Source organism: Dendrobates tinctorius, unplaced genomic scaffold, assembly GCF_039654945.1.
Source record: "Dendrobates tinctorius isolate UK_male_01 unplaced genomic scaffold, ASM3965494v1 ptg000098l, whole genome shotgun sequence".
Classification (NCBI taxonomy): domain Eukaryota; kingdom Metazoa; phylum Chordata; class Amphibia; order Anura; family Dendrobatidae; genus Dendrobates; species Dendrobates tinctorius.
The window spans coordinates 19,519,655-19,545,166 of NW_027361766.1; the positions used below are offsets into that span (position 1 = coordinate 19,519,655).

Below are 25,512 nucleotides of genomic sequence, written 5' to 3' on the forward strand. Positions count from 1 at the left end.
TTCATCTGACATGACAGTTGACACCCGGCAGTTTAACCCCCTAAATGCAGCAAACAATATCAATCTCCGCATTTAGAAGGCAGGAAGAGGGGGCTCCCTCTGCCCTCCGATCAGCAACCCCGCAACGTCATTGCGAAGGAGCCAATCGTTGCCATGGTGAAACGATGTCGCCATGACGACATCCGGGTCACCAGGGCTAGCAAGTTAGATCATGTGCAGTGCATGATCTATCTAACTTGTGTCAGTGCAGAACTGACAGTTATAAAGTAAAACACTAGAAATAGGCCCAATGCCATCACATCGGGAGTGCGGTGAAATTAACATCTGTGTATGCCTAGTGGTGCTGACAGGAGCAGCGGACATGCCTCACACCGTTTGCGCTTTCCAACATATCTGTTCTATATCATCCCTCTGCATTTTTGTATTGTATGTGTTGGGTCATTTGACCTCTTTCCCCGCTTGTCCACTGTTTCTTCCTATATTGGCGTGGTACTGGCTTTCTTTGTGCCGTAATGGTCTTGAGGCCAAATATTTTTAGTTATTTTTTTTGCTCTTTACAGTTAAAATGGCAAATCCAGAAGCAATGCCTCAGTGGTATGAACTATGTACATACCAGTAGTAGACAATATTTTTGTGTCTCGGATAGTAGACAAAATTGATACAGAGAATGGGACTGCGGAGAAGTTTGTGCTGCGTGAGGTAATCAAAAATTGTAAGTAAGCATGCGCGGGTACACCGCACAGTTATGGCTGTTACTGGGAATAGTGGTGACGTATATCTGTCACTTGCACAGGCGCAGTTCGTGGCCGTAAGGCTGTTACTGCAGCTGCACAAGTAAAACATAGACGTCACCCCTATTCCCCATGCAGGCGCAGTAACAGCCACGTTGTTACCGCACATGCGCGGGTAGAGCGCGCAGTTGTGGCTCTTACTGCGCATGCGCGGGAATAGCGGTGACATGAGTGTTACTTGCGCAGGCTCAGTTCGTGACCTTGAGGCAACGAAATACCCCTGCGCAAGTGACACTGCCGCGGTGCCTTATGGGATTCGGGGACAGCGGCCAGAAGTCCCAACTGGCGATTATGTATGTAGATAGCAATGCTCCTGCATTGCTATGCTTTATAACTGCAATCAAAACTGTCAAAGTCCCATAGTGGGACCTAGAAAAAAGTTTAAAAAGATTGTAAAACTATTTTGTACAAAATCATAAATATCTATCTACCGTATATACTTGCGTATAAGCCGAGATTTTCAGCCCATTTTTTAAGGCTTAAAGTCCTTCTCTCTGCTTATACGCGAGTCATATACACCAGGGGGTCAGCGGGGGAGAGGGAGCGGGGGTGTCAGATCATACTTATCCCCCGGGGCGTCTCTGCAGCTCCCCTGCTGTCCTCCGCGTCCTCTGTCTGTGACGTTCATGTCAGAGGGTGCGATGACGTTGTTAGTGCGCGCCGCACCCTCTGCCTGCTCTGCCTGAACATTCACTGACAGAGAACCCGGAAGACAGAGCGGCATGCAGTGGTGGAACGGGGACAGGTGAATATCTCAGGTGCCGGGGCCCTGAGCCAGTGGTGACACCGCCATCTGTCCCCCATAGCGCGCCAGTGTCCCCGCTTGCTCAGGACACCGGCACCTGGCCCCCAGTGACGAGAGGTGAGTATGTCATTTTTTTTTATTTACAGCAGCAGCGGCAGCATATGGGGCCTATTCTATGGAGCATCTTATGGGGCAGCATATGGGGCATAATCTATGGAGCATTTTATGGGGAAGCATATGGGGCATAATCTGTGGAACATCTTATGGGGCCATAACCTTTATGGAGCAGCATATGGGGCATATTATTCTATTGAGCATCTTATGGGGCCATTATTAACCTTTGTGCAGCATTATATGGGGTGTATTTTGTATGGAGCATCTTATGGGGCCATCATGAACGGTATGAAGCATTATATGGGGCTCCTGATTCAATATGGATATTCAAAAACATTTAACCTACTGATGTCTCAATTAATTTTACTTTTATCGGTATCTATTTTTATTTTTGAAATTTACCAGTAGCTGCTGCATTTCCCACCCTAGGCTTATATGCGAATCAGTAAGTTTACCCAGCTTTTTGTGGCAAAATTAGGGGGTCGGCTTATACCTGGGTCGGCTTATATACGATACATATATATATATATATATATATATATATATATATATATATATATATATATATATATATATATATATCCCATAAATAAATATTTTTATGAAAAATAAATAAGCAAAAAAAAATACAAATATTTGGTATCTGTATTGCCGTGTTCGGAATGACTCTACCTATAATACTGTTAACCCCTTCATTGAACACATGAAAAAAACAAGGAAAAAAAAGCTTTTTTCATACCACCGATCAAAAAGTGAAATAAAACGTGATCAGAAAGACGAATGTAAATAAAAATGGTATCCTTGAAAACGTCATTTTGTTCCGCTAAAAAATAAGCCGCAATTCAGTTTCATTAGTGGAAAAATAAAAAATGTATAGCTCTCACAATAAAGCCACACAAAAATAATTTTTTTCTATCAAATAGTGTTTATTGTGCGAAAGCACCAAAACATAAAAATATAAATCTGGTATTGCTGTAATCATACTGACACGAAGAATAAAGCTGCCTTATCAATTTTACCAAACTTTGAACTATTTGTTGTTCATAAATATGTCATGTGCTTGAAAATGGTACAAAAAAACACATATGAGAAGTAGACTCACCAAACCCTGACTGATGCACTAGCAGGATGCAGCAGACCTCCATTGATAAAGGCTGGGGCAGCACATGTGCAACCCACTGATGAAGACAGCCAGTAACCCAGCAAAAGAGGGGCTGGCTGCCTAGTGGGAAAAATGCACAAAAATAAAAAAAATAAAACACAGATAAGTGTGGTGCAAAGTGTCTGAACAGCCTATTAATGACGCCCATAATATTAGCAGGTGGGCTGCTCAGCACTATATATATGCATCACACAGAAAAAAACAAGCCAACATAAAGAGGTCTAGCTGCATCCTGCAAAAATGATAAAAAGATATGGGGAATTAGTTACTATTTTGGCCAAAGCAGATAAACTCGCAACCCAAACGTCAAGGGTCCCCAAATTTTGTGAGTGCCTAACACTAAATCTGAAAACAGCGAACATGGAAAATAGTAAAAAAAACACATATGAGAGGTAGACTCACCAAACCCTGACTGATGCACTAGCTACCTCTCGTGTGTGTTTTTTTTTATTTTTTCCATGTTCGCTGTTTTCAGATTTAGTGTTAGGGACTCGCAAAATTTGGGGACCCTTGACGTTTGGGTTGAGAGTTTATCTGCTTTGGCCAAAATAGTAACTAATACCCCATATCTTTTAATCTTTTTGCACTTTTTATCATTTTTTCAGAATGCAGCTAGACCTCTGTATGTTAGCTTGGTTTTTTCTGTGTGATGCATATATATAGTGCTGAGCAGCCCGCCTGCTTATATTATGGGCGTCATTAATAGGCTGTTCAGACACTGCACCACACTTATCTGTGTTTTATGCAAGCCTTTTTTTTGTGCGTTTTTCCCACTAGGCAGCCAGCCCCTCTTTTGCTGGATTACTGGCTGTCTTCATCAGTGGGTTGCCCCTGTGCTTCCCCAGCCTTTATCAATGGAGGTCTGCTGCATCCTCTCATAAGTGTTTTTTCAATTTTTTCCATGTTCGCTTCTCTATGCCCAAAAATGGTAGCAATAAATATGTCAACTAGTCCCGCAAAAAACAAGCCCTCACATGACTGGCAGTAGAAATATGGAAAAATTATAGCTCTCAGTGTGACAACAGCCAAACATAAAAAAAAATATATAAATCCAGTGTCGCTGTAACAGTGAGGAACAGTGTAAAAAATAAATAAAACCAATTCTTCACATGCTGTTGATTTGTTCATTCTGCCTCCAAAAGATCGCAGTAAGGCTCGGCGCACATTTATCCTGCCCTCTACGCTGAGCTTTTGCACCAGGGTTTCCATGTTATCACTGAAATATGTGATTCAGACAAAGCTCCTGACGGAAGATTCCCTTTAATGAAGCAGATGGTGGCACTGTGGATGCCGTCTGGCCTATGATCCAACTGTGTCCTTCTTTTTACACGTGCATATAAGTTTGGTTGGCAACAGTTTTTTGCACCTCAGAAAAGGACACCGCTGATCAGAGGCCAGACAGAGTCCACAGTAACTCTGCTTGTCATGTCCCACGACTTGGGAAATCATTTAATATTTGCATTGTTTGTGTTGCATCTCTGTTGCTAGGCAGAAGTTTGCCTTTCCCTGTATTTTGTTCCAACTCTCTCCCTGTAGTCCTGTGATGTATGTTTGTCCCTCCTTCATTCTCCATTTTGTGATCGTCCCTCCATCTGTATGCATCCTGTTACATGTCCTCTGAAGAATATTCCTTTTTACCTGCTGCTTTCATCATAATACAAGAATTTCAGTTAAAGCATCCCTCTTTTCCTGGAGTCTTCTTACATGAGATCGTGGCTCAGTTAAGCTGTCTGATTAATCGGTATGAACGTGAGTACAGGTCGATACGGAAGGGGCCCAGAAAGAGAGGTCTATCCCGGCACCATACGTTCTACATATCCATGAGTCAGAATAGTAAAAAGGAATAACCTGCCTTCAGAGACAGTAACTCAAGGTCTGTGCTAAATCTCAGTGGAAAAGGACATTTCCCAGATAGACTGTAACCCAGTTCCAGCCAGACCCCAGCGTGCATAGAAGCCACACACTGCAGCTGAACAGAGAGGAATATAACTCCCATCATTACACAGGACCCTGCAGCTGCTCCAGCATTAGATACAAGTATCAACTCTGTGCAGAGTCTCTGTGTATTTCCTGTTGCTGAACAGTGGGAAGTATAACCCCCATCATCAACTCTTCCTGCCTGCAATCTAATCATGTCTGAAGCAAGGAATACAATGTCCCTACCAGACTTACAAGCACAGGAAAGAGACCCAGACCCCCATCCACCATCTAGCGAAAGGGGAAAACGTACAGTCAAACCCACATGGAAAGTCATGGAGAATTTAGAGACTGCAAAATGTGAATTATATAGTGATGTGTCTTCAGTATGGAAGAAAGTGCTGAGTCACATAGACACTGCATCAAGGCCTGCTTCTCATGAGTTACCACCAGAGGGAGTTCTAGAACAATTATGCACAGCATACCAAATGTACATGGAGAAGAGTGACCAATACATTATTCTCCTGAAGAAACTGAATCTCCCAGAGACTTTAAACGAATTGCAAGGTTTCCAGCAGCTTAATTCTGAAAGAGACTGCACTGTACGTGACATTAAAGCCAAGATAGAGGCTAGAATTGCATGAACACCAGATGCATCAACTCGCTCATCCAAATCGTGTAAGCACTCAAAACGTTCATCTAGGTCAAGTTCATCAAAATATTCTACTCTTACTGAGCAGCTTATAAGAGCACGTGCTAAGGCTGAAACTACTAAGGTACAAGCTGCCTTTGCACAAAAGAGAGCAGAAATGGACGCAGCTGTTGCACAAAAGAGAGCAGAAATGGATGCAGCTGCTGCACAAAAGAGAGCAGAAATGGACGCAGCTGTTGCACAAAAGAGAGCAGAAATGGATGCAGCTGCTGCACAAAATAGAGCAAAAATGGATGCAGAAGCGGCACGCGTGAAAGCGGAAAAGGAAGCTCTAGAGAAGGAATGTGAGCATGCAACAGCCATGGCAGAATTAAAGGTACTCGAGCAGGCTGTCAGTGGGAGTCAAAGAGACAGCGTCAGTTTGTGTGAAATGGAGGCAGAAGACCCTATTGAACGCACAAGAGACTACGTGCTAAGCCAAGATGGCAAACCGCAGATCATCACTAACACTCTTGATGGTGTTGACGATTCTCTAGAGCACTAGGATGCCGATCCACTTACAGAATCCTGCATTCAAGGTCATTATACCCTCGACAACCACACAGTGCCACCTCCACATGTAGCAGAAACTATACCCACCAAACCAGTTGCTGGACTAAATGCATATTCCACTCCATACTTCCCCATGTTTCAAGGCCAAGACGTCTCCACCTCTATGTACAACACCGCTCAGCCTACAATTGTGCATCCTAAGTCAGACAGAACAGACATGTCCGACTTCGCAAGGTACATGATTCGCCGTGAACTTACTAAAACCGGTCTCACAAGGTTCGACGACCAACCTGAAAATTACAGAGGTTGGAAAAGTGCCTTTAGAACCGTAACTGGTGACCTTGGCATCACTGCTGCGGAAGAGCTGGACCTGCTGATCAAATGGTTAGGACCACAATCCACAGAGCGTGTCAAGAGACTCAGGTCTGTACATATCAGTAATCCAACGGCTGGTCTCATGGCTGCTTGGGAAAGGCTAGAGAGAAACTTTGGCAGTCCAGAAGCCATAGAAGATGCACTGTTCAAGCGACTACAGAGTTTTCCAAAGATATCCAGCAAGGACAGTTCAAAGTTCCTAGAGCTCAGTGACCTGCTGTTAGAGCTCCAGCTGGCCAAGGCAGACACCCACCTACCTGGCCTTAGCTACCTGGACACTGCTCGTGGAGTAAACCCCATTATCTCCAAGCTACCATACAATGTACAAGAGAAGTGGACTGCAATAGGGTCAAAATACAAGAAAGACCATCAAGTGTCATTTCCTCTGTTCTCCTACTTCTGTGAGTTTATAAAAGACATTGCAGAGCGTAAGAACGACCCAAGCTTTTCCTACGGAGAATCCAGTGGCCCAGCTTCACCTCCCTCTAAATACGTGAGCACACGCTCGAATGACAGAAACTGCAGGGGTTCAGTGTCAGTGAAGAAGACGGATATTCTTCCCTTACCAACATCAGCCCCAGGCAAGAGCAACAAGGGTGAAAAGATAGAGAACCCAAATCGTGAGTGTCCCATCCACAAGAAGCCACATCCCTTAAAAAAGTGCATCGGCTTCAGGAAGAAACCGCTCCAAGAACGCAAGGAACTTCTAAAGAAGTTCGGGGTATGCTACAGATGTTGTGCTTCTACTGAACACCTTGCTAAAGACTGTAAAACTACAATTAAGTGTATGGAGTGTGACAGTGAGGATCACGTACAAGCACTCCACCCATACCGTCCTGACTCTACACGTACTCCTTCCCCCACCACGAGCCATGGCGGGGAGGACGCAGCTCAAACTGCAAGTCATACCACAATATCTTCTTCATGCACAGAAGTCTGCGGAGAAGGTCTCTGGGACAAGTCCTGTACGAAGATTTGCCTGGTGAACGTATATCCCAACGGTCACCCAGACAAAGCAGCGAAGGTGTACGTCCTCTTGGATGATCAGAGCAACCGATCACTTGCAAGGTCAGAACTCTTTGATATGTTTAACTTAAAGGGAAATGCTTACCCTTACACCTTAGGTACCTGCAGCGGTGTTACAGAGGTCTCTGGGAGAAGGGCCAGTGGTCTTATAGCGACATCTCTCAACAACACCGTTGAGATACCCTTACCCACACTTGTCGAGTGCAACCAGATTCCATCCAATCGAGAAGAGATCCCAACGCCAGAGGCTGCTCTTCATCACCCACATCTCAAGGGGATAGCAAACAAGATACCAGCCCTCAACAACAGCGCAGATATCCTTATTCTGCTTGGCAGAGACATTCTCCGGCTGCACAAGGTACGTCAGCAAATTAACGGACCACACGACGCACCATTTGCCCAACGCTTTGATCTAGGCTGGGTAATTATAGGCGATGTTTGCATACACAAGATGAAGAGCCCTAATAACATCTCCTCTTACAAAACACACATCTTGCCAAATGGTCACAGCACTCATTTTCAGCCATGCCCACATCATTACTGGGTGAAAGAGAAAGTGAGCAACACCAAGAGGCAACAGGAATCCTTCAACAACATGAACATGCTCCAGCCCTGGGACGAAAACCTCGGGTCAATAGTGTTCAATTCCACAAGTGAAGACAACAAGTTAGCACCCACAAGGGAAGATAAAGAATTCATAAAGGTTATGGACAAAGAAATTGTTCAAGATGACTCCAACAGTTGGGTAGCTCCTTTACCCTTTCGTTTCCCAAGAGCGAGGTTGCCAAACAACCTGCAGCAAGCAACTGCAAGGTTCTCATCCTTAAAACGTACCCTAAAGAGGAAACCAGAGATGGAGAAGCATTTCATTGACTTTATGCAGAACATCTTTGACAAAGATCATGCTGAACCTGCGCCACCACTGAAGGAAGGAGAAGAATGTTGGTACCTTCCATCCTTTGGTGTCTATCATCCTCGCAAGCCTAACCAGATCAGAGTGGTGTTTGACTCCAGTGCTCAGTATGAAGGCCTCTCTCTCAACAACCTGCTACTAACTGGACCCAACCTGAACAACAGCCTCCTTGGAGTATTGATCCGCTTCAGACAAGAACCTGTTGCTATAATGGCCGACATCCAGCAGATGTTTCATTGCTTCATCATGAAGGAAGACAGCAGAAACTATCTTAGGTTCCTATGGCACAAAGACAACAATGTCAACAATCAAGTCATAGACTACCGGATGAAGGTCCATGTCTTCGGCAACAGTCCTTCACCTGCTGTGGCGATCTACGGACTGAGACGGACAGCCCAGGAAGGTGAGAGAGTACGGATCCGATGCTCGTCAATTCGTAGAGAAGAACTTCTACGTAGACGACGGGCTCAAGTCCTTGCCCACAAGTGAAGAGGCAATTGACCTACTCTCCAGGACACAGGAAATGCTATCCACATCAAACCTCAGACTCCACAAGATCATCTCTAACAGTCAAGAAGTATTGAGCGCGTTTCCATCTGAGGACCATGCCACGAACCTAAAGGACCTCAACCTAGGTTCTGATGTTCCTCCCACACAGCGCAGCCTTGGTCTACTGTGGGATATCAAACATTACACCTTCACCTTCCAAGTGTCGCCCTGTGACAAACCCTTTACCAAACGAGGAGTCCTATCTGTCATAAACAGCATCTACGATCCTCTCGGGTTTGTAGCATCCATCACTATTCAAGGCAAGATACTGTTAAGACAGCTCACTACCGAGAACACTGATTGGGACACCCTGCTTCCGACTCAGAAACAGCAAAGGTGGGAGACATGGAAGAAGTCCTTGAAGTTCTTAGAGCAACTCCAAGTCCCACGTTGTTATTCCCCAATGATTCTTACCCCAGCTACACTTCTTACACAGAAGATTGGAGCTGCTACAGTTCCTCCCGGGAATTTCGATAACAAGGACATTTACAAACGTCAGTGGAAGCAAGTACAACACATAGCCAACGTGTTTTGGCACCGTTGGAAGACCGAATACTTGCACCTGCTTCAAAACCGTCACAAATGGCAGACACCCAGTCCCAATCTCCAAGAAGGAGACCTTGTTCTCTTAAAAGACAAAGAGGCTCATCGTAACGACTGGCCAATGGGTCTTATCACCAAGGTCATGCCCAGCGAGGACGGAAAGACTCGTAAGACAGAAGTTAAGGTGACAAAAGGGGACTCTACCCGAACCTTCCTCCGTCCGGTCACCGATCTCGTGCTGCTACTGCCAAAGGAGGACGTCACAAGAACTGAACATTGCTCCTGGACGTTGCTCACGGCGGGGAGCATTCCTCCTCATTCCCCAGTTTTTTATTGAACATTGACATTTTCCATTGGATTGCTGGGTTGGTGGAAGAGTTGGCATGTTTCTGGCTTCCCCAATCCGAAGATGGGTTTATAGTCTTGGACTTATCTTCCGGTGTGATCTACGGGTCAACAACAACGAGTTGGACTTTAAAAATGTTTGATGTTTATTATTGCATACATGTTTTTCTCTTTTCTCTTGTTTTTCAGGTTCGAACGACTTCGAAGAATTACGGACATCGTGAAATCCAAGGATTTCAGACGGGGAGTGTCATGTCCCACGACTTGGGAAATCATTTAATATTTGCATTGTTTGTGTTGCATCTCTGTTGCTAGGCAGAAGTTTGCCTTTCCCTGTATTTTGTTCCAACTCTCTCCCTGTAGTCCTGTGATGTATGTTTGTTCCCTCCTTCATTCTCCATTTTGTGATCGTCCCTCCATCTGTATGCATCCTGTTACATGTCCTCTGAAGAATGTTCCTTTTTACCTGCTGCTTTCATCATAATACAAGAATTTCAGTTAAAGCATCCCTCTTTTCCTGGAGTCTTCTTACATGAGATCGTGGCTGAGTTAAGCTGTCTGATTAATCGGTATGAACGTGAGTACAGGTCGATATGGAAGGGGCCCAGAAAGAGAGGTCTATCCAGGCACCATACGTTCTACATATCCATGAGTCAGAATACTGCTGCCTAATTATAGTGAATCATCCCTCGGGGGTTTCATTTGAATCACGTCTTTGGAGATTTAGGCTATGTGCCCACAATCCAGAACTAGCAGCGGTTTTAATGCAGGGTATTTTCGCTGTGTCCAAAACGCTGAGTTCTTTTGAACACAGGTAAATCCGTGTGGGTTCACTGAACCATGCAGATTTACCGCATCCAATACATTCTCTCGATCACATTTCTGTTGTGGAGACTAGCATCTCTGCAAGATAAATTGACAGTTTCCGAGGGTGATCTGCAGGCACACATACACGCATAATGGACATTGGATTTTTAGAAATCCCTTCCACTATGCTTTAACATCTGGTCGCTGCGTTAGATAAACAATAAATATGCAGCGTCAAAAGCACAGCAATTTTGATCGTGGGCACGTACCTTTAGATCTAAACCCCAATATAAGTGCTCAGCGCAGAGCTCAGAATAAAGGTGATCCCAAACGTTATGTAAAATATTCCCAATAAAAGCTTTAACTTAATTCACAGAAAAAGCAAGTCCCCACTCAGCTCCGTCATCTGCTAATGGAAATATAAGGGGCTTCCACGATACTGGTAGTACAAAGGCTCTGGAAAAGCACTATGGCTCATCACCCCCCCAAAAGAAATCCATCGAATTCTGCACTCCCAAATCCCAATGCCGCTTCCCTTATGGGCCCAACAGTGTGTCTAAACCACATTTCCCAAAGGAGAAAGAAAAAGACCGGGTTTTTCGATGTATCTGCTCTGACCACACAAGGACAGAAATATTCTTCAAAGCTTTATTGTGCCAACGCATTTAGAGGCAAATATGCCACTTCCTCAGGGCCAAAGGAAGTGGCAGATTTGCCACGAAACGCGTCGGCACAATATAGCTTTGAAGAATATTTCTGTCCTTGTGTGGTCAGCGCGGATACATTGAAAAACCCATTCTGCAAGAGGTTGTGACTGTTCACAACCTGTAAAGGTGAGTGCACTAACCGTGTATTATCACCCAAAAAAATCACTTTTATCGCCCTATGTGGGCTCTCTTTCCTTAAACCACATTTAGCAACCAGTTGTTTGACATTTCTGTAGCGATGAGAGCCCGATTAATTTACGAGTACATGTCTCCAAAAGCATGAGCTGGGCATAATGTGCTGGGCACTACAGTGTACGGGCATTAGAATAGCAGATTTGCAATTTTCACTCGGCAACATTCACTGCTGCTTGTTTCTGGATAACACCTATGGAGTCAAAATCATCACTACATTTGTAGATAAATTCTGAAATGTGTATAATTTCAAAAATGGGGTCAATTGAGGAGAGTATTCTGCTCTTCTAGCACTTAGGGGCTCTGTATATGGAGTCCACAAACTATTCCAGGAAAATTGCGCTCCAGGAGGCAAATAGCGCAACGTCACTTCCGAGTCTCACCGTGTGGCTAAGCACTACTGTACAGCCATATATGCGGGAATTCCATGTTCAATAGAAATTGTGTGAAACATTTTGGTGCCATTTTTACTCATTTCCCCTAGTGTAAAAGTAAATTCTGGGGCTAAAACAAAAATTTTTTTGGTAAAAATTTAATTATTTTATCTTCACTGCCCTATGGTATGAAATTCTGTGACACACCCATGGTGTCAATTTGATCACTGCACCCTTAGATGAATTCATTGAAAGGTGTAGTTTATAAAATGAGGTCACTAATGGGGGGTTATGCTGTTCTAGCACCTCATGCGCTCTCCCACTGGTTCATGGCACACGCAAACCATCACAATAAAATCTTCACTAAATTACAGCGCTCCTTCCCTTTTGCGTTCTGCACTGTGCCTCAACAGTAGTTCCCGATTATTTGTAGGGTATTGGCTTACTCAGGAGAAATTGCACATCAATGAGAGGTCCACTATTTCCTATTTGCCTTTTTAAAAATTAATTAATTGGGGCCTAAATCAACATTTTAGCTGGAAAAAAAAAATTATTATTTCTTCACCAACCAATGGTAAAAATTCCTCTGAGGCACATATGGTGTTGATGTGCTCACTTCACCCCTAGATAAATTTATTTTAGAGGTGTAGTTTGTACAATGACGTCACTTGTGGGAAGGTTCTGCTGTTCTGGCACCTTAGGGACTCTACCAATACCAATGTGACATGAACTTCTGTGAAGTATCTGGGGGTTCAAGGTGCTCACCACATATTTAGATACATTCCTTGAAGGGACTACTTTGTAAAATGGTGTCACTTGTGGGGAGTTTCCACTGTTTAGGCACATCACGGGCTCTTCAAGTGCAACAAATTTGCAACTAATAATTCCAGCAAATTTTTAAAAAAGTACCTTCCGAGCCCTGTCATGCGCCTGAACAGTAGTTTTCTCCCACATGTGGGGTATCAGCGTACTCAGGAGAAATTACACAACAAATTTTGGGTTCTATTTTCTCCCTTTACCCTTGGAAAAATAAAAAAAAATTGGGTCTATAGTAAAATTATTGTGAAAAAAAAAGTTATTATTTCCTTCCACATTCCATTAATTCCTGTGAAGCACATGAAGGATTAATAAACTTCTTGAATGTGGTTTAGAGCACCTTGAGGGGTGCAGTTTTTAGAATGGTGTCACTTTTTGGGTATTTTCTGTCATATAGGCTCTTCAAAGTCACTTCAAATGTGATGTCGTCCCTAAAAAAAAAAAGTTTTATAAATTTTAGAATCATAGAATCATAGAATCGTAGAGTTGGAAGGGACCTCCTGGGCCATCTGGTCCAACCCCCTGCTCAAAGCAGGATTCGCTAAATCATCCCAGTCAGATGTCTGTCCAGCCTCTGTTTGAAGACTTCCATTGAAGGAGAACTCACCACTTCTCGTGGCAGCCTGTTCCACTCATTGATCACTCTAACTGTCAAAAAGTTTTTTCTAATATCTAATCTGTGTCTCCTCCCATTCAGTTTCATCCCATTGCTTCTAGTCTTTCTTTGTGCAAAAAATGAGAAATTCCTGGTCAACGCTTAACCCTTCTAACAAAAAAAGGATGTGGGAAATGTTATTCATTAACTATTTTATGTGACATAACTCGCTGGTTTAAGACCATAAAAATTAAAAGTTTGAAAATAGCAACATTTTCAACATATTTTCCAAATTTCCATTTTTTTGCACAAATAAACGCAAACTGCATCATATAAATTTTCCCACTATTATTAAGTACAATATCATACAATACAATATCATACAATACATCGATACAAAAAACAATCTCAAAATCAGTGGGATCCTTTGAAGCTTTCCAGAGTTATTACCACATAAAGTGACACTGGTCAGAATTGTAAAATTTGGCCTGGTCATGAAGGTGAAAACGGTCTTTGGGGGGTAAAGGGTTTAAAACAGTTCAACTTAACACAAAAATGATGCAGAGTGCTTTTACTATCTAGAATTCAGCATCCAGAAATTAAATGCAATTAGCCCCTAAAATGAATAAGCATCCCAAGCTAATCCAGTTTCATCAGTTGTTTTTGGAGAGCTGTGTGACAACCAATACTAATTTGCATTGCACATTGTGACTTTTCAACTTGTATCCGTCTGGGTATTGATATTTTTCAATGCATAATAAGAATAAATTGGTTTTGGTTACAATTTGTCATGTTTGAGTGTTTTCTCTTTACAGAGCCTACTCGTATTATTAAGGGTCCTGAAGATCAGATAGCTAGACGGGGCTCCTCAGTATGTCTGGACTGTCGAGTGAGGAGTGATTCGTCACTAAGATTAACAGTAACATGGATGAAGGATGATAGTCATCTGTACATCAATAGCAGGTACGTCTGAGCATAACCTGCAGAACTGCAGTATAAAATCACAAAAGGCATATGGGGTATTTTTGGATTGCTCATTTTATGATTTTATTATTACAGAATGAAGAAAGAAGATGATGCTCTCATTATCTTTGGTGTAGCTGAGAAGGACCAAGGCGCGTACACCTGTGTGGCTAAAACCGAATTGGATCAGGACTTTGCTAAAGCCTATCTCACCATTCAGGGTACTTAAAATTTTTTACAATAGAATAATAATAATAGCCAAAAAGAAAGAAAGACCGCACTCCTGGAGCTGATGGAAATATCGCTGGGTTTATTGGCACATGCTGTACATGTCAGCCGGGGGAGTGATATAAGGAGAGGAAAAACAGCTGTTTTTCCTCTCCTGATATCACTCCCCCGGCCGACATGTACAGCATGTGCCAATAAACCCAGAGATATTTCCACCAGCTCCAGGAGTGCGGTCTTTGTTTCTTTTTGGATATATTCAGCGTTGTGGACTTCCAGACCAGCACCCGCAGCTGCCAGCATTGAGTGCTCCGGATACCGCATACCACCAGAAGTCATATGGTAACAGCGGTGCCGTCCGCGTTTCTTCCTTTTTCTCATGTTATAATAATAATAGCATTGCCACAAATCAGAAGACACTGATTCCTTGTAGTCATGATGGCTGGGAAACTTCTAAATGTCTAAAACTTCACTGTGGGAACAGGGTGTCAGACACAGCTGGACTTCCCATAAAGAACACAGAGACAGTAATAAACCAAACCTAAACAAGCACTGTGTATACAGTAATTGGAAGCACTAACCTCCTCCTCCGGGTGCCGCGGAATGTAGCCAATAGGCTGAGTTTCTCCTGTAACTCCTGTAACTGAGGCCAACATACCAGCCCCACTTACAGAGGAAATCAGGTAAATAATAGTATTTAAATGCTGAAATGACCCTGAGGCTATGTGCCCACGATGCGATTTTTAAGCGTTTTTGCCGCAATTTTCGGCGTGAAAACGTTTAAAAATCGTGTACAAAATGCCCCCCATTCATTCCTATGGCATTCCGCACATGCTGTGCTAATACTGCGCTTTTTTCTGCGGCGGAAACGCATCGCGGAAAAAATCGCAGCATGCTCATTCTTTTGTGCGGAATCGCAAAGAATTGCCGCGATTCCGCACCCATAGGAGTGCATGAGAATCGCTTACTTCCCGCAGGTGGCTATGCCCACCATGCGGGAAGTTAAGCGTCTCATGTGCGGTTGGTACCCAGGGTGTGGAGGAGAGGAGACTGTCCTCCAGGCCCTGGGTACCATACCCCTGTAAAAAAAAGAATAAAAAATCGGGGTATATTTACCTTCTGACGTCCCGCACTGCATTCCCGCCTAAGCGTTCCCAGTAATGCCTTGCGGCAAGGTCCTGTGATGACGTAGTCTCGCGTGACTCTAGCGGTCTCGCGAGATCGCTATAGTAACGCGAGACCAACGTCATCACAGGTCTCGCAAGGCATTACTGGGAACGCTGTGGCCCGGGATGGCAGCGCGGGACGTCGGAAGGTAAATATACCCCGATTTTTTTAGCATTTTTAACATTTTATCTTTTACTATTGAGACCGCATAGGCGGCCTCAATAGTAAAAAGCTGCTCACACTTGTCAAACACTATGTTTGATGAGTGTGACCAACCTGTCAATCACTTTCCAAGCGATGCTTGGAAAGTGCTTGAGAAAATCGCGGCAAAATCGCGAACAGAATCGCGGTGAAATCGCGCGGAAAAAAACACGCGATTTCTGGGAAGGAGTCCAGTTTTTAGTGTGCGTTTTAAAACGCTACGTGGGCCCATAGCCTCAAAGATCTTTTGAAAAATTATTAAATACATTAAAAAGCAGTAAAAAAATATATATATATATATATATAAGAAAATTTGCTGCCAATCCAAATCGCTGTTACTTGCCACACCTCCTTTTGAAGAAAAAACGTAAAAATAACTGTTATGGAAAGGAGAACTAAATTTAAGATGTATTTTCGTGTTTTTTTCTGATTATAAAAAATTGTGAAAAACACACATTTTCTTTATTTTGCTACTGATATCGCTCCACATTTGTGAAAAAATTAGAGAAAGAAGTATGAAAATAAAATAAAAATTACGCCTCAAATATCACAAATTAAAGATGTAAAAACTATCTGAATATCCAAACGATAAAAAAATATAAATTGCCTGGTTTTAAACTGGATAAATAGCACCGTTTTATCCATAAATACATAAGATATTTTGTAATGCATCTCATCAGAGAAAGCTGCTTATTTTTCCTTGTGGAGAGAGCTTTCACTTACAGTTCATGGGTAAAATCTGTATTAAATAAAAACAGATTTTCACATTATTGACATATGAGATGACAGTTGCTGCCTATAACAGTCTATGGAGAGGGGAGGAAGAGGGAGGTGCTAGAGAACGACACAGACATTATGATCTTTTGAAATGATCATTACAATATACCCATCAATTTACTTACCTGTACAATTCTCCTATGGGTGCCTACAGGGCTGGTTTTAGACAAAGTGGGACCCTAGGCAAAACTTTAAAATGAGGAACTAAATGATAACATATTGCACAATTACACTCAAACATTTTGGTTGCATTTACATGCGCTGAGTTCAGGCCGCTCAGTGAGCGTGATCAACAGTATTGAAGTTGTTTGGCTCTTGTTTCCCGGCCTGTTTACACTGGCTGAGGAACAATGGGGACAGAACGATCACTAGATCAATCTGTCCACATACAGAGTCATGTTATTATCAGAAGGGCTGTCGAGTCGGAGTCCATATCAAATGGACAGATTCCAACTACTTAAATACAGTATATAATACATTGAGTGCAGGATGTGCTGTGAATGTTTTCATAGTAATTTGGGAAAATTATGAAATGTCCTATAAAAGTCTGTTCTGTTCCTGATCTGAGATCTCAGCTTTTAGCTGAGATGAATCTGTGCTGCACTTTATATACATGCTCAGTAGTGACCAGTGCTGGGGAGTCATAGCTGAGATGAATCTGTGCTGCACTTTATGTACATGCTCAGTAGTGACCAGTGCTGGGGAGTCGTAGCTGAGATGAATCTGTGCTGCACTTTATGTACATGCTCAGCAGTGACCAGTGCTGGGGAGTCGTAGTGGAGATGAATCTGTGCTGCACTTTATGTACATGCTCAGTAGTGACCAGTGCTGGGGAGTCGTAGCTGAGATGAATTTGTGCTGCACTTTATGTACATGCTCAGTAGTGAGGCAGTGCTGGGGAGTCGTAGCTGAGATGAATCTGTGCTGCACTTTATGTACATGCTCAGTGGTGACCAGTGTTGGGGAGTCATAGCTGAGATGAATCTGTGCTGCAATTTATGTACATGCTTAGTAGAGAGGCAGTGCTGGGGAGTCGTAGCTGAGATGAATCTGTACTGCACTTTATGTACATGCTCAGTAGTGACTAGTGCTAGGGAGTCGTAGCTGAGATGAATCTGTGCTGCACTTTATGTACATGCTCAGTAGTGACTAGTGCTAGGGAGTCGTAGCTGAGATGAATCTGTGCTGCACTTTATGTACATGCTCAGTAGAGAGGTAGTGCTGTGGAGTCGTAGCTGAGATGAATCTGTACTGCACTTTATGTTCATGCTCCGTAGTGACCAGTGCTGGGGAGTCGTAGCTGCGATGAATCTGTGCTGCACTTTATGTACATGCTCAGTAGTGACCAGTGCTGGGGAGTCGTAGCTGAGATGAATCTGTGCTGCACTTTATGCACATGCTCAATGGAGAGGCAGTGCTGGGGAGTCGTAACTGAGATGAATCTGTGCTGCACATTATGTACATGCTCAGTAGAGAGGCAGTGCTGGGGACCTGTAGCTGAGATGAATCTGTCCTGCACTTTATGTACATGCTCAGTAGTGACCAGTGCTGGGGGGTCGTAGCTGAGATGAATCTGTGCTGCACTTAATGTACATACTCAGTAGAGAGAAAGTGCTGGGGAGTCGTAGCTGAGATGAATATGTGCTGCACTTTATGTACATGCTCAGTAGAGAGGAAGTGCTGGGGAGTCGTAGCTGAGATGAATCTGTGCTGCACATTATGTACATGTTCAGTAGAGAGGCAGTGCTGGGGAGCTGTAGCTGAGATGAATCTGTGCTGCACTTTATGTACATGCTCAGTAGTGAGGCAGTGCTGGGGGGTCGTAGCTGAGATGAATCTGTGCTGCACTTTATGTACATACTCAGTAGAGAGGAAGTGCTGGGGAGTCGTAGCTGAGATGAATATGTGCTGCACTTTATGTACATGCTCAGTAGAGAGGAAGTGCTGGGGAGTCATAGCTGAGATGAATCTGTGCTGAACTTTATGTACATACTCAGTGGAGAGGAAGTGCTGGGGAGTCGTCGCTGAGATGAATATGTGCTGCACTTTATGTACATGCTCAGTAGAGAGGAAGTGCTGGGGAGTCGTAGCTGAGATGAATATGTGCTGCACTTTATGTACATGCTCAGTAGAGAGGAAGTGCTGGGGAGTCATAGCTGAGATGAATCTGTGCTGAACTTTATGTACATACTCAGTGGAGAGGAAGTGCTGGGGAGTCGTCGCTGAGATGAATATGTGCTGCACTTTATGTACATGCTCAGTAGAGAGGAAGTGCTGGGGAGTCGTAGCTGAGATGAATCTGTGCTGCACATTATGTACATGCTCAGTAGAGAGGAAGTGCTGGGGAGCTGTAGCTGAGATGAATCTGTGCTGCACTTTATGTACATGCTCAGTAGTGAGGCAGTGCTGGGGGGTCGTAGCTGAGATGAATCTGTGCTGCACTTTATGTACATACTCAGTAGAGAGGAAGTGCTGGGGAGTCGTAGCTGAGATGAATATGTGCTGCACTTTATGTACATGCTCAGTAGAGAGGAAGTGCTGGGGAGTCATAGCTGAGATGAATCTGTGCTGAACTTTATGTACATACTCAGTGGAGAGGAAGTGCTGGGGAGTCGTCGCTGAGATGAATATGTGCTGCACTTTATGTACATGCTCAGTAGAGAGGAAGTGCTGGGGAGTCGTAGCTGAGATGAATCTGTGCTGCACATTATGTACATGTTCAGTAGAGAGGCAGTGCTGGGGAGTCATAGCTGAGATGAATCTGTGCTGCCCTTTATGTACATGCTCAGTAGTGAGGCAGTGCTGGGGAGTCGTAGCTGAGATGAATCTGTGCTGCACTTTATGTACATACTCAGTGGAGAGGAAGTGCTGGGGAGTCGTAGCTGAGATGAATATGTGCTGCACATTATGTACATGCTCAGTAGAGAGGAAGTGCTGGGGAGTCGTAGCTGAGATGAATCTGTGCTGCACTTTATGTACATGCTCAGTAGTGACCAGTGTTGGGGAGTCATAGCTGAGATGAATCTGTGCTGCAGTTTATGTACATGCTCAGTAGAGAGGCAGTGCTGGGGAGTCGTAGCTGAGATGAATCTGTGCTGCAATTTATGTACATGCTCAGTAGTGACCAGTGCTAGGGAGTCGTAGCTGAGGTGAATCTGTGCTGCACTTTGTGTACGTGCTCAGTAGTGAGGCAGTGCTGGGGATTTGTAGCTGAGATTTATCTGTGCTGTACTTTATTTACATGCTCAGTAGTGACCAGTGCTGGGGAGGCGTAGCTGAGATGAATCTGTGCTGCACTTTATGTACTTGCTCAGTAGTGACCAGTGCTGGGGAGCTGTAGCTGAGATGAATCTGTGCTGCACTTTATGTACATGCTCAGTAGTGACCAGTGCTGGGGAGTCGTAGCTGAGATGAATCTGTGCTGCACTTTATGTACATGCTCAGTAGTGACCAGTGCTGGGGAGTCGTAGCTGAGATGAATCTGTGCTGCACTTTATGTACATGCTCAGTAGTTACCAGTGCTGGGGAGTCGTAGCTGAGATGAATCTGTGCTGCACTTTATGTACATGCTCAGTAGAGAGGTAGTGCTGTGGAGTCGTAGCTGAGATGAACTGTGCTGCACTTTATGTACATGCTCAGTAGTGACCAGTGCTGGGGAGTCGTAGCTGAGATGAATCTGTGCTGCACTTTATGTACATGCTCAGTAGTGACCAGTGCTGGGGAGTCGTAGCTGAGATGAATGTGCTGCACTTTATGTACATGCTCAATAGAGAGGCAGTGCTGGGGAGCTGTAGCTGAGATGAATCTGTCCTGCACTTTATGTACATGCTCAGTAGTGACCAGTGCTGGGGAGTCGTAGCTGAGATGAATCTGTGCTGCACTTTATGTACATGCTCAGTAGTGACCAGTGCTGGGGAGTCGTAGCTGAGATGAATCTGTGCTGCACTTTATGTACATGCTCAGTAGTTACCAGTGCTGGGGAGTCGTAGCTGAGATGAATCTGTGCTGCACTTTATGTACATGCTCAGTAGAGAGGTAGTGCTGTGGAGTCGTAGCTGAGATGAACTGTGCTGCACTTTATGTACATGCTCAGTAGTGACCAGTGCTGGGGAGTCGTAGCTGAGATGAATCTGTGCTGCACTTTATGCACATGCTCAATGGAGAGGCAGTGCTGGGGAGTCGTAACTGAGATGAATCTGTGCTGCACATTATGTACATGCTCAGTAGAGAGGCAGTGCTGGGGAGCTGTAGCTGAGATGAATCTGTCCTGCACTTTATGTACATGCTCAGTAGTGACCAGTGCTGGGGGTCATAGCTGAGATGAATCTGTGCTGCACTTTATGTACATACTCAGTAGAGAAGAAGTGCTGGGGAGTCGTAGCTGAGATGAATCTGTGCTGCACTTTATGTACATGCTCAGTAGAGAGGAAGTGCTGGGGAGTCGTAGCTGAGATGAATCTGTGCTGCACTTTATGTACATGCTCAGTAGAGAGGTAGTGCTGTGGAGTCGTAGCTGAGATGAATCTGTACTGCACTTTATGTACATGCTCAGTAGTGATTAGTGCTAGGGAGTCGTAGCTGAGATGAATCTGTGCTGCCCTTTATGTACATGCTCAGTAGTGACTAGTGCTGGGGAGTCGTAGCTGAGATGAATCTGTGCTGCACTTTATGTACATGCTCAGTAGAGAGGTAGTGCTGTGGAGTCGTAGCTGAGATGAATCTGTACTGCACTTTATGTACATGCTCAGTAGTGACCAGTGCTGGGGTGTCGTAGCTGAGCTGAATCTGTGCTGCACTTTATGTACATGCTCATTAGTGACCAGTGCTGGGGAGTCGTAGCTGAGATGAATCTGTGCTGCACTTTATGTACATGCTCAGTAGAGAGGCATGTATGAGGAAGTCAGGAGTTAGGGAAGTTGAGGAGTTGGAGTCAGAGGTTTGGCTTACTGACTCCACAGCCCTAATCAGCAGCATATCTGCAGCTTACACCGGCGATGTGGTGCCGAGAACAATGATTTATGTTCTGTCATAAATAATCCAATCACCCAATGAATGAGCAGCATTTTGCTCGTTCGCTGGACGATTGCCAAGATGTTTATATTATGTATGAACTCTCGTCTGTGCAACCCGTATTTAAAAATTTGCAACACACACACTGCACTGTGTATCTATACTCAGCCATCTACATATAATATTAACATATATTCAAGTTAGAATAATGCAAAAAAGTGTGTATATATATATATATATATAGTGTATATGTATATATATATATATATATATATATATTTACACACATATATATATATATATATATATATAGCAAACACATGTACATAGCACACACATATATACACATGTACATGGCACACACATATATATACACACTTATATACACACACACGTACGTAGCACACACTTGTACATGGCACATACACACACACACACATGGCACACACCTATGTACATGGCACATACACACACACCGCACAGTTATATACACACACGTACATGGCGCACACACACATGTACATGACACACACTTATATGGCACACACACTTTTATGGCACACCTATGCACATGGCACACACTTGCTGTACAACAAATGCTCATTTGATACATGTGATACATATAAACACATAGCTCACAGACAGCACACACTACACACGCCACACACCTCAAATACACACACATTGCACACACCACAGATACACACATACATACACACAGTGACACAGACACTCCAGATGCACACACACTCACCCCAGATATATACAAACACACCTCACGTACACACACGCCTCAGATACACACACACACACACACACCAACCCAAGATATATGAAAACACACATCAGATACACACACCTCAGATACACCCACACACAAGCCTTACACTGCACACACAGCAGATACACACGCTGCTTTATGCTGGTTTGAATTAGATGTTTCACACTATCAGCTGCGGCTTCTCCTGCTCCTAGCCTCACTGTCCCAGCAGACATTTCCCTGCCCTCTCCTGTGCTGTGATTGCGGACAAGAGCAGGAGGAGCTGACAGCAGCATAGGAGTCATTTTCACCAGGAGCAGCACACACAGCGTGCTGTACTACTTATCTGACAGCTCAGGTTGGTAGGTGCTGGGTCTCTCTCTCCCTTCCCCTCAGAGGCGTTGTGCAGGAGGACAGAAGCAGTGGCCAGTGAGTGCTTCTATTACTCTGATGGGGGCGGTTCAGTGGCTGTTGTTCCTGTGACATTCCTAGAGTGCATGGCCATTGGTAACAGCACGGACACATGGCAGGTCACATGTTCGTGATGTCACTACAGGTCCTTAACCAGTTCTACATCAGAAGCTTCACTAATAATGCTATTATCAGTGAAGCTTCTGCTGTTGACTCTGGAGGCCCCCAAGTGAGTGGGGGTCCTAGGCAGGTACATAGTCTGCCTTGCCCTAATGCCGGCCTTAGTGCCTACCAACACTTTCTTGTGTCCCTTACCACTCTGATACTAACTGTTCATTTTTATATTGTGCACTGGTTATGTCACCATGTATAGCGCTTCATCACAAATAGCAGTTATTGGTTGATGTGGTGTGGTTATGGGATATATCATTTTTTAGTATCTTACTACATTATGTAGCTTTATTAACTGCAGGCAGGAGAGGGAGAGGACAAAGGTAAGTATATCATAAAGATAATTGTTCTTCTACGTTTCAGGACTAATTAGAATACCTGAAAAACATTTATTTTGAATTTCAAGGATAGTTTGATATGCAAATTGCCTCTTTAGAGAGAAAGAGGACTTGAACTCTATAGCACCACCTGTTGGTACTACCAACAGGTGGCGCTATAGAGTTCAAGTCCTCTTTCTCTCTGAAGTGGCAATTTGCATATTACATTTCCCAGAGGAGCATTGCACGACAAATAAGCCTCCTTACCTTGGACATGCCCGAGCTGGCATGTCACTCTCCACAAGGAGAAACCTTACTCCTTAGACCCAAGGATAGTGTCACGTGGACCCGTCCTGTGTAACGCGACCAGCAGGCCGGTAACTAAAACAATAGGACGTGGCACGTGATATGGTCCTGTGTGACACGGCTCGCAGGCCGGTAACTAAAACAACAAGACAAGGGGTAGGGAAACAGTTACAACGGTGGGCCCTGCGATAGGGAAAGGGGACGTGGAGACCTCCTGCACTCCCCTGAGACAGTGTCCCTAACGCTCCTAACGTTCCCTATGCCGGTTCCGCACCGGGCACCGATCAGGAACCTCTCGCCCTAGCACACCCTACACCTATCCCTTGCTAGGGAGCTGGGTGGCGCAGGCACTGGCCCCACCGCTGGACTAATACACACTAAGGAAAAACACAAACAGGGAGACACAACTTAGCTTTACTCTGTTGCACTTGCTCCTGGCAACAGAGTCCACCACCAGCATGCAGCTCCCCTCCTGAATCGCTGCCACCAAGCTCTGTCAGAGCTACAAGGAAATTCCCTATGATTCCTTCCACACCAGGGCTAAGATAGAGCTGTAAGGAGCGCTCTCCAGCTCCTTCCTCCACCAAGGATGGTTGAAATGAACCTATCACCAACACTGATTGCAACACATGTGACTCTTTTATAGCAGAGTCAGCAATCACACCTGCATTATAATCATGTGCACTAAACTAAAGAAACTAGAGGTCAATGACGCTCACCACCACCGGGGGCAAACTTGAACAAACGACACCACAGTGCAATAATCCTAATGGCCACCGGGGGCAAAAACCAACCTTAAGCACAGCTTAGGAAAAAAAAAAGGTTACCTGTGCTTTTTATCTGTCATGATCCAGCATGGATCACAACAGATAGTTTGGTAACTGTTCTAATTTGGAATCCTATCCACATTGAATAACAAATTGTAGACGCACAAAAATATAAAATATCACTTATCAAAATTTCATTAAAGTGTGAGGAGTCCAACCTTAATTTTATTACTTTGGCTTATCTCTAGGAGGTATCCCCGCATCTACCCACAAATGTCCTGTTGTTACATCTCCTATCCGTTGTGCTCTTAACACAGTAATTCATTTGTTAACTAACCTGATGAAGGTGCCCCTGTATTCTGAAAACTTACAAACAGGGTCGGACTGGCCCACCGGAGAACTGGAGGATTCTCCTGTGGGCCCAGGCACTGACACCTGCTGGCATACTGGCCAGCAGCTGCCTAGGGCCCCCACTGCTGCAGGGGCCCCCAGCCAGTGGCGTGTCGCTAATAGCGGCACACCCAACAGCTTTGGGACCCCCGAGTCAGGGGGGCCCACCCGCTGCCAGCAGAGCCGCCACTGGAGACAGGAGCCTGTCCCCGCTGCTAAAGAGAAATAAATATTTACGCTTCCCCATGCCCCTATGGGCGTGGAGAGCAGTGAGTATTCATTTTACTTTAATAGCGGGCAGTGTTAGACACAGGCTGAGGCTAACACTGTCAGCATGTAAAGCCGGTGCGGCTGCATCGGGGCCCCGGAGGTGGGCCCCTGCAGGGCGGCTAACCCTGATGGCAATCGGCAGGCAGGGAGCAATCCATGCAACTTGGCAGCGGAGCTGCAGGGATCCGATGTCGTCCTGCTTCCTGCCCGGCGCTTCTTGTCTGACACAGCGCAGGCTGGGTGATGTCATCATTCAGCGTGGCTGTTTCAGAGAGAAAGCCGCCAGCGAAGAAGATGCGGAGAGGTGAGTGGTGCTGTGTGTCGGTCTGCCTGCCTGCGTTCATGTATGTGGTGCTGTGCTGTTCTCTGTGTGTGTGTGTGGTGTGGTGCGGTGCTGTATGTGTATTGGAGATGTGTGTATTGGAGATTGGAGGTGGTGGAATGAGCAATGATGGGGTGGTGGGGGATAAAGCAATAATGGAGGTGGTGGAAAGTACAATGGTGGTGGGGGAGGAGGCAATGATGGTGGTGGTGGAATAGGCAATGATGGGGGTGCTGGGGGAGAAAGCAGTGATGGGGTGGTGGAAAGGGCAATGATAGGG

General features: G+C 44.6%; 1 protein-coding gene across 14 annotated transcripts in view; it reads left to right on the forward strand.

The window, feature by feature from the left end:
- The window catches only part of NFASC (neurofascin), a 194,297-nt gene that overhangs the window by 111,958 nt on the left and 56,827 nt on the right, over window positions 1–25,512 (forward strand). For all 14 annotated transcript variants that reach the window (XM_073587184.1, XM_073587192.1, XM_073587177.1 and 11 more), the window contains 2 exons: window positions 13,991–14,138; window positions 14,235–14,359. In XM_073587184.1, coding sequence (XP_073443285.1) covers window positions 13,991–14,138; window positions 14,235–14,359 — 273 coding nt within the window. The remainder of the gene's footprint in view (window positions 1–13,990; window positions 14,139–14,234; window positions 14,360–25,512) is intronic.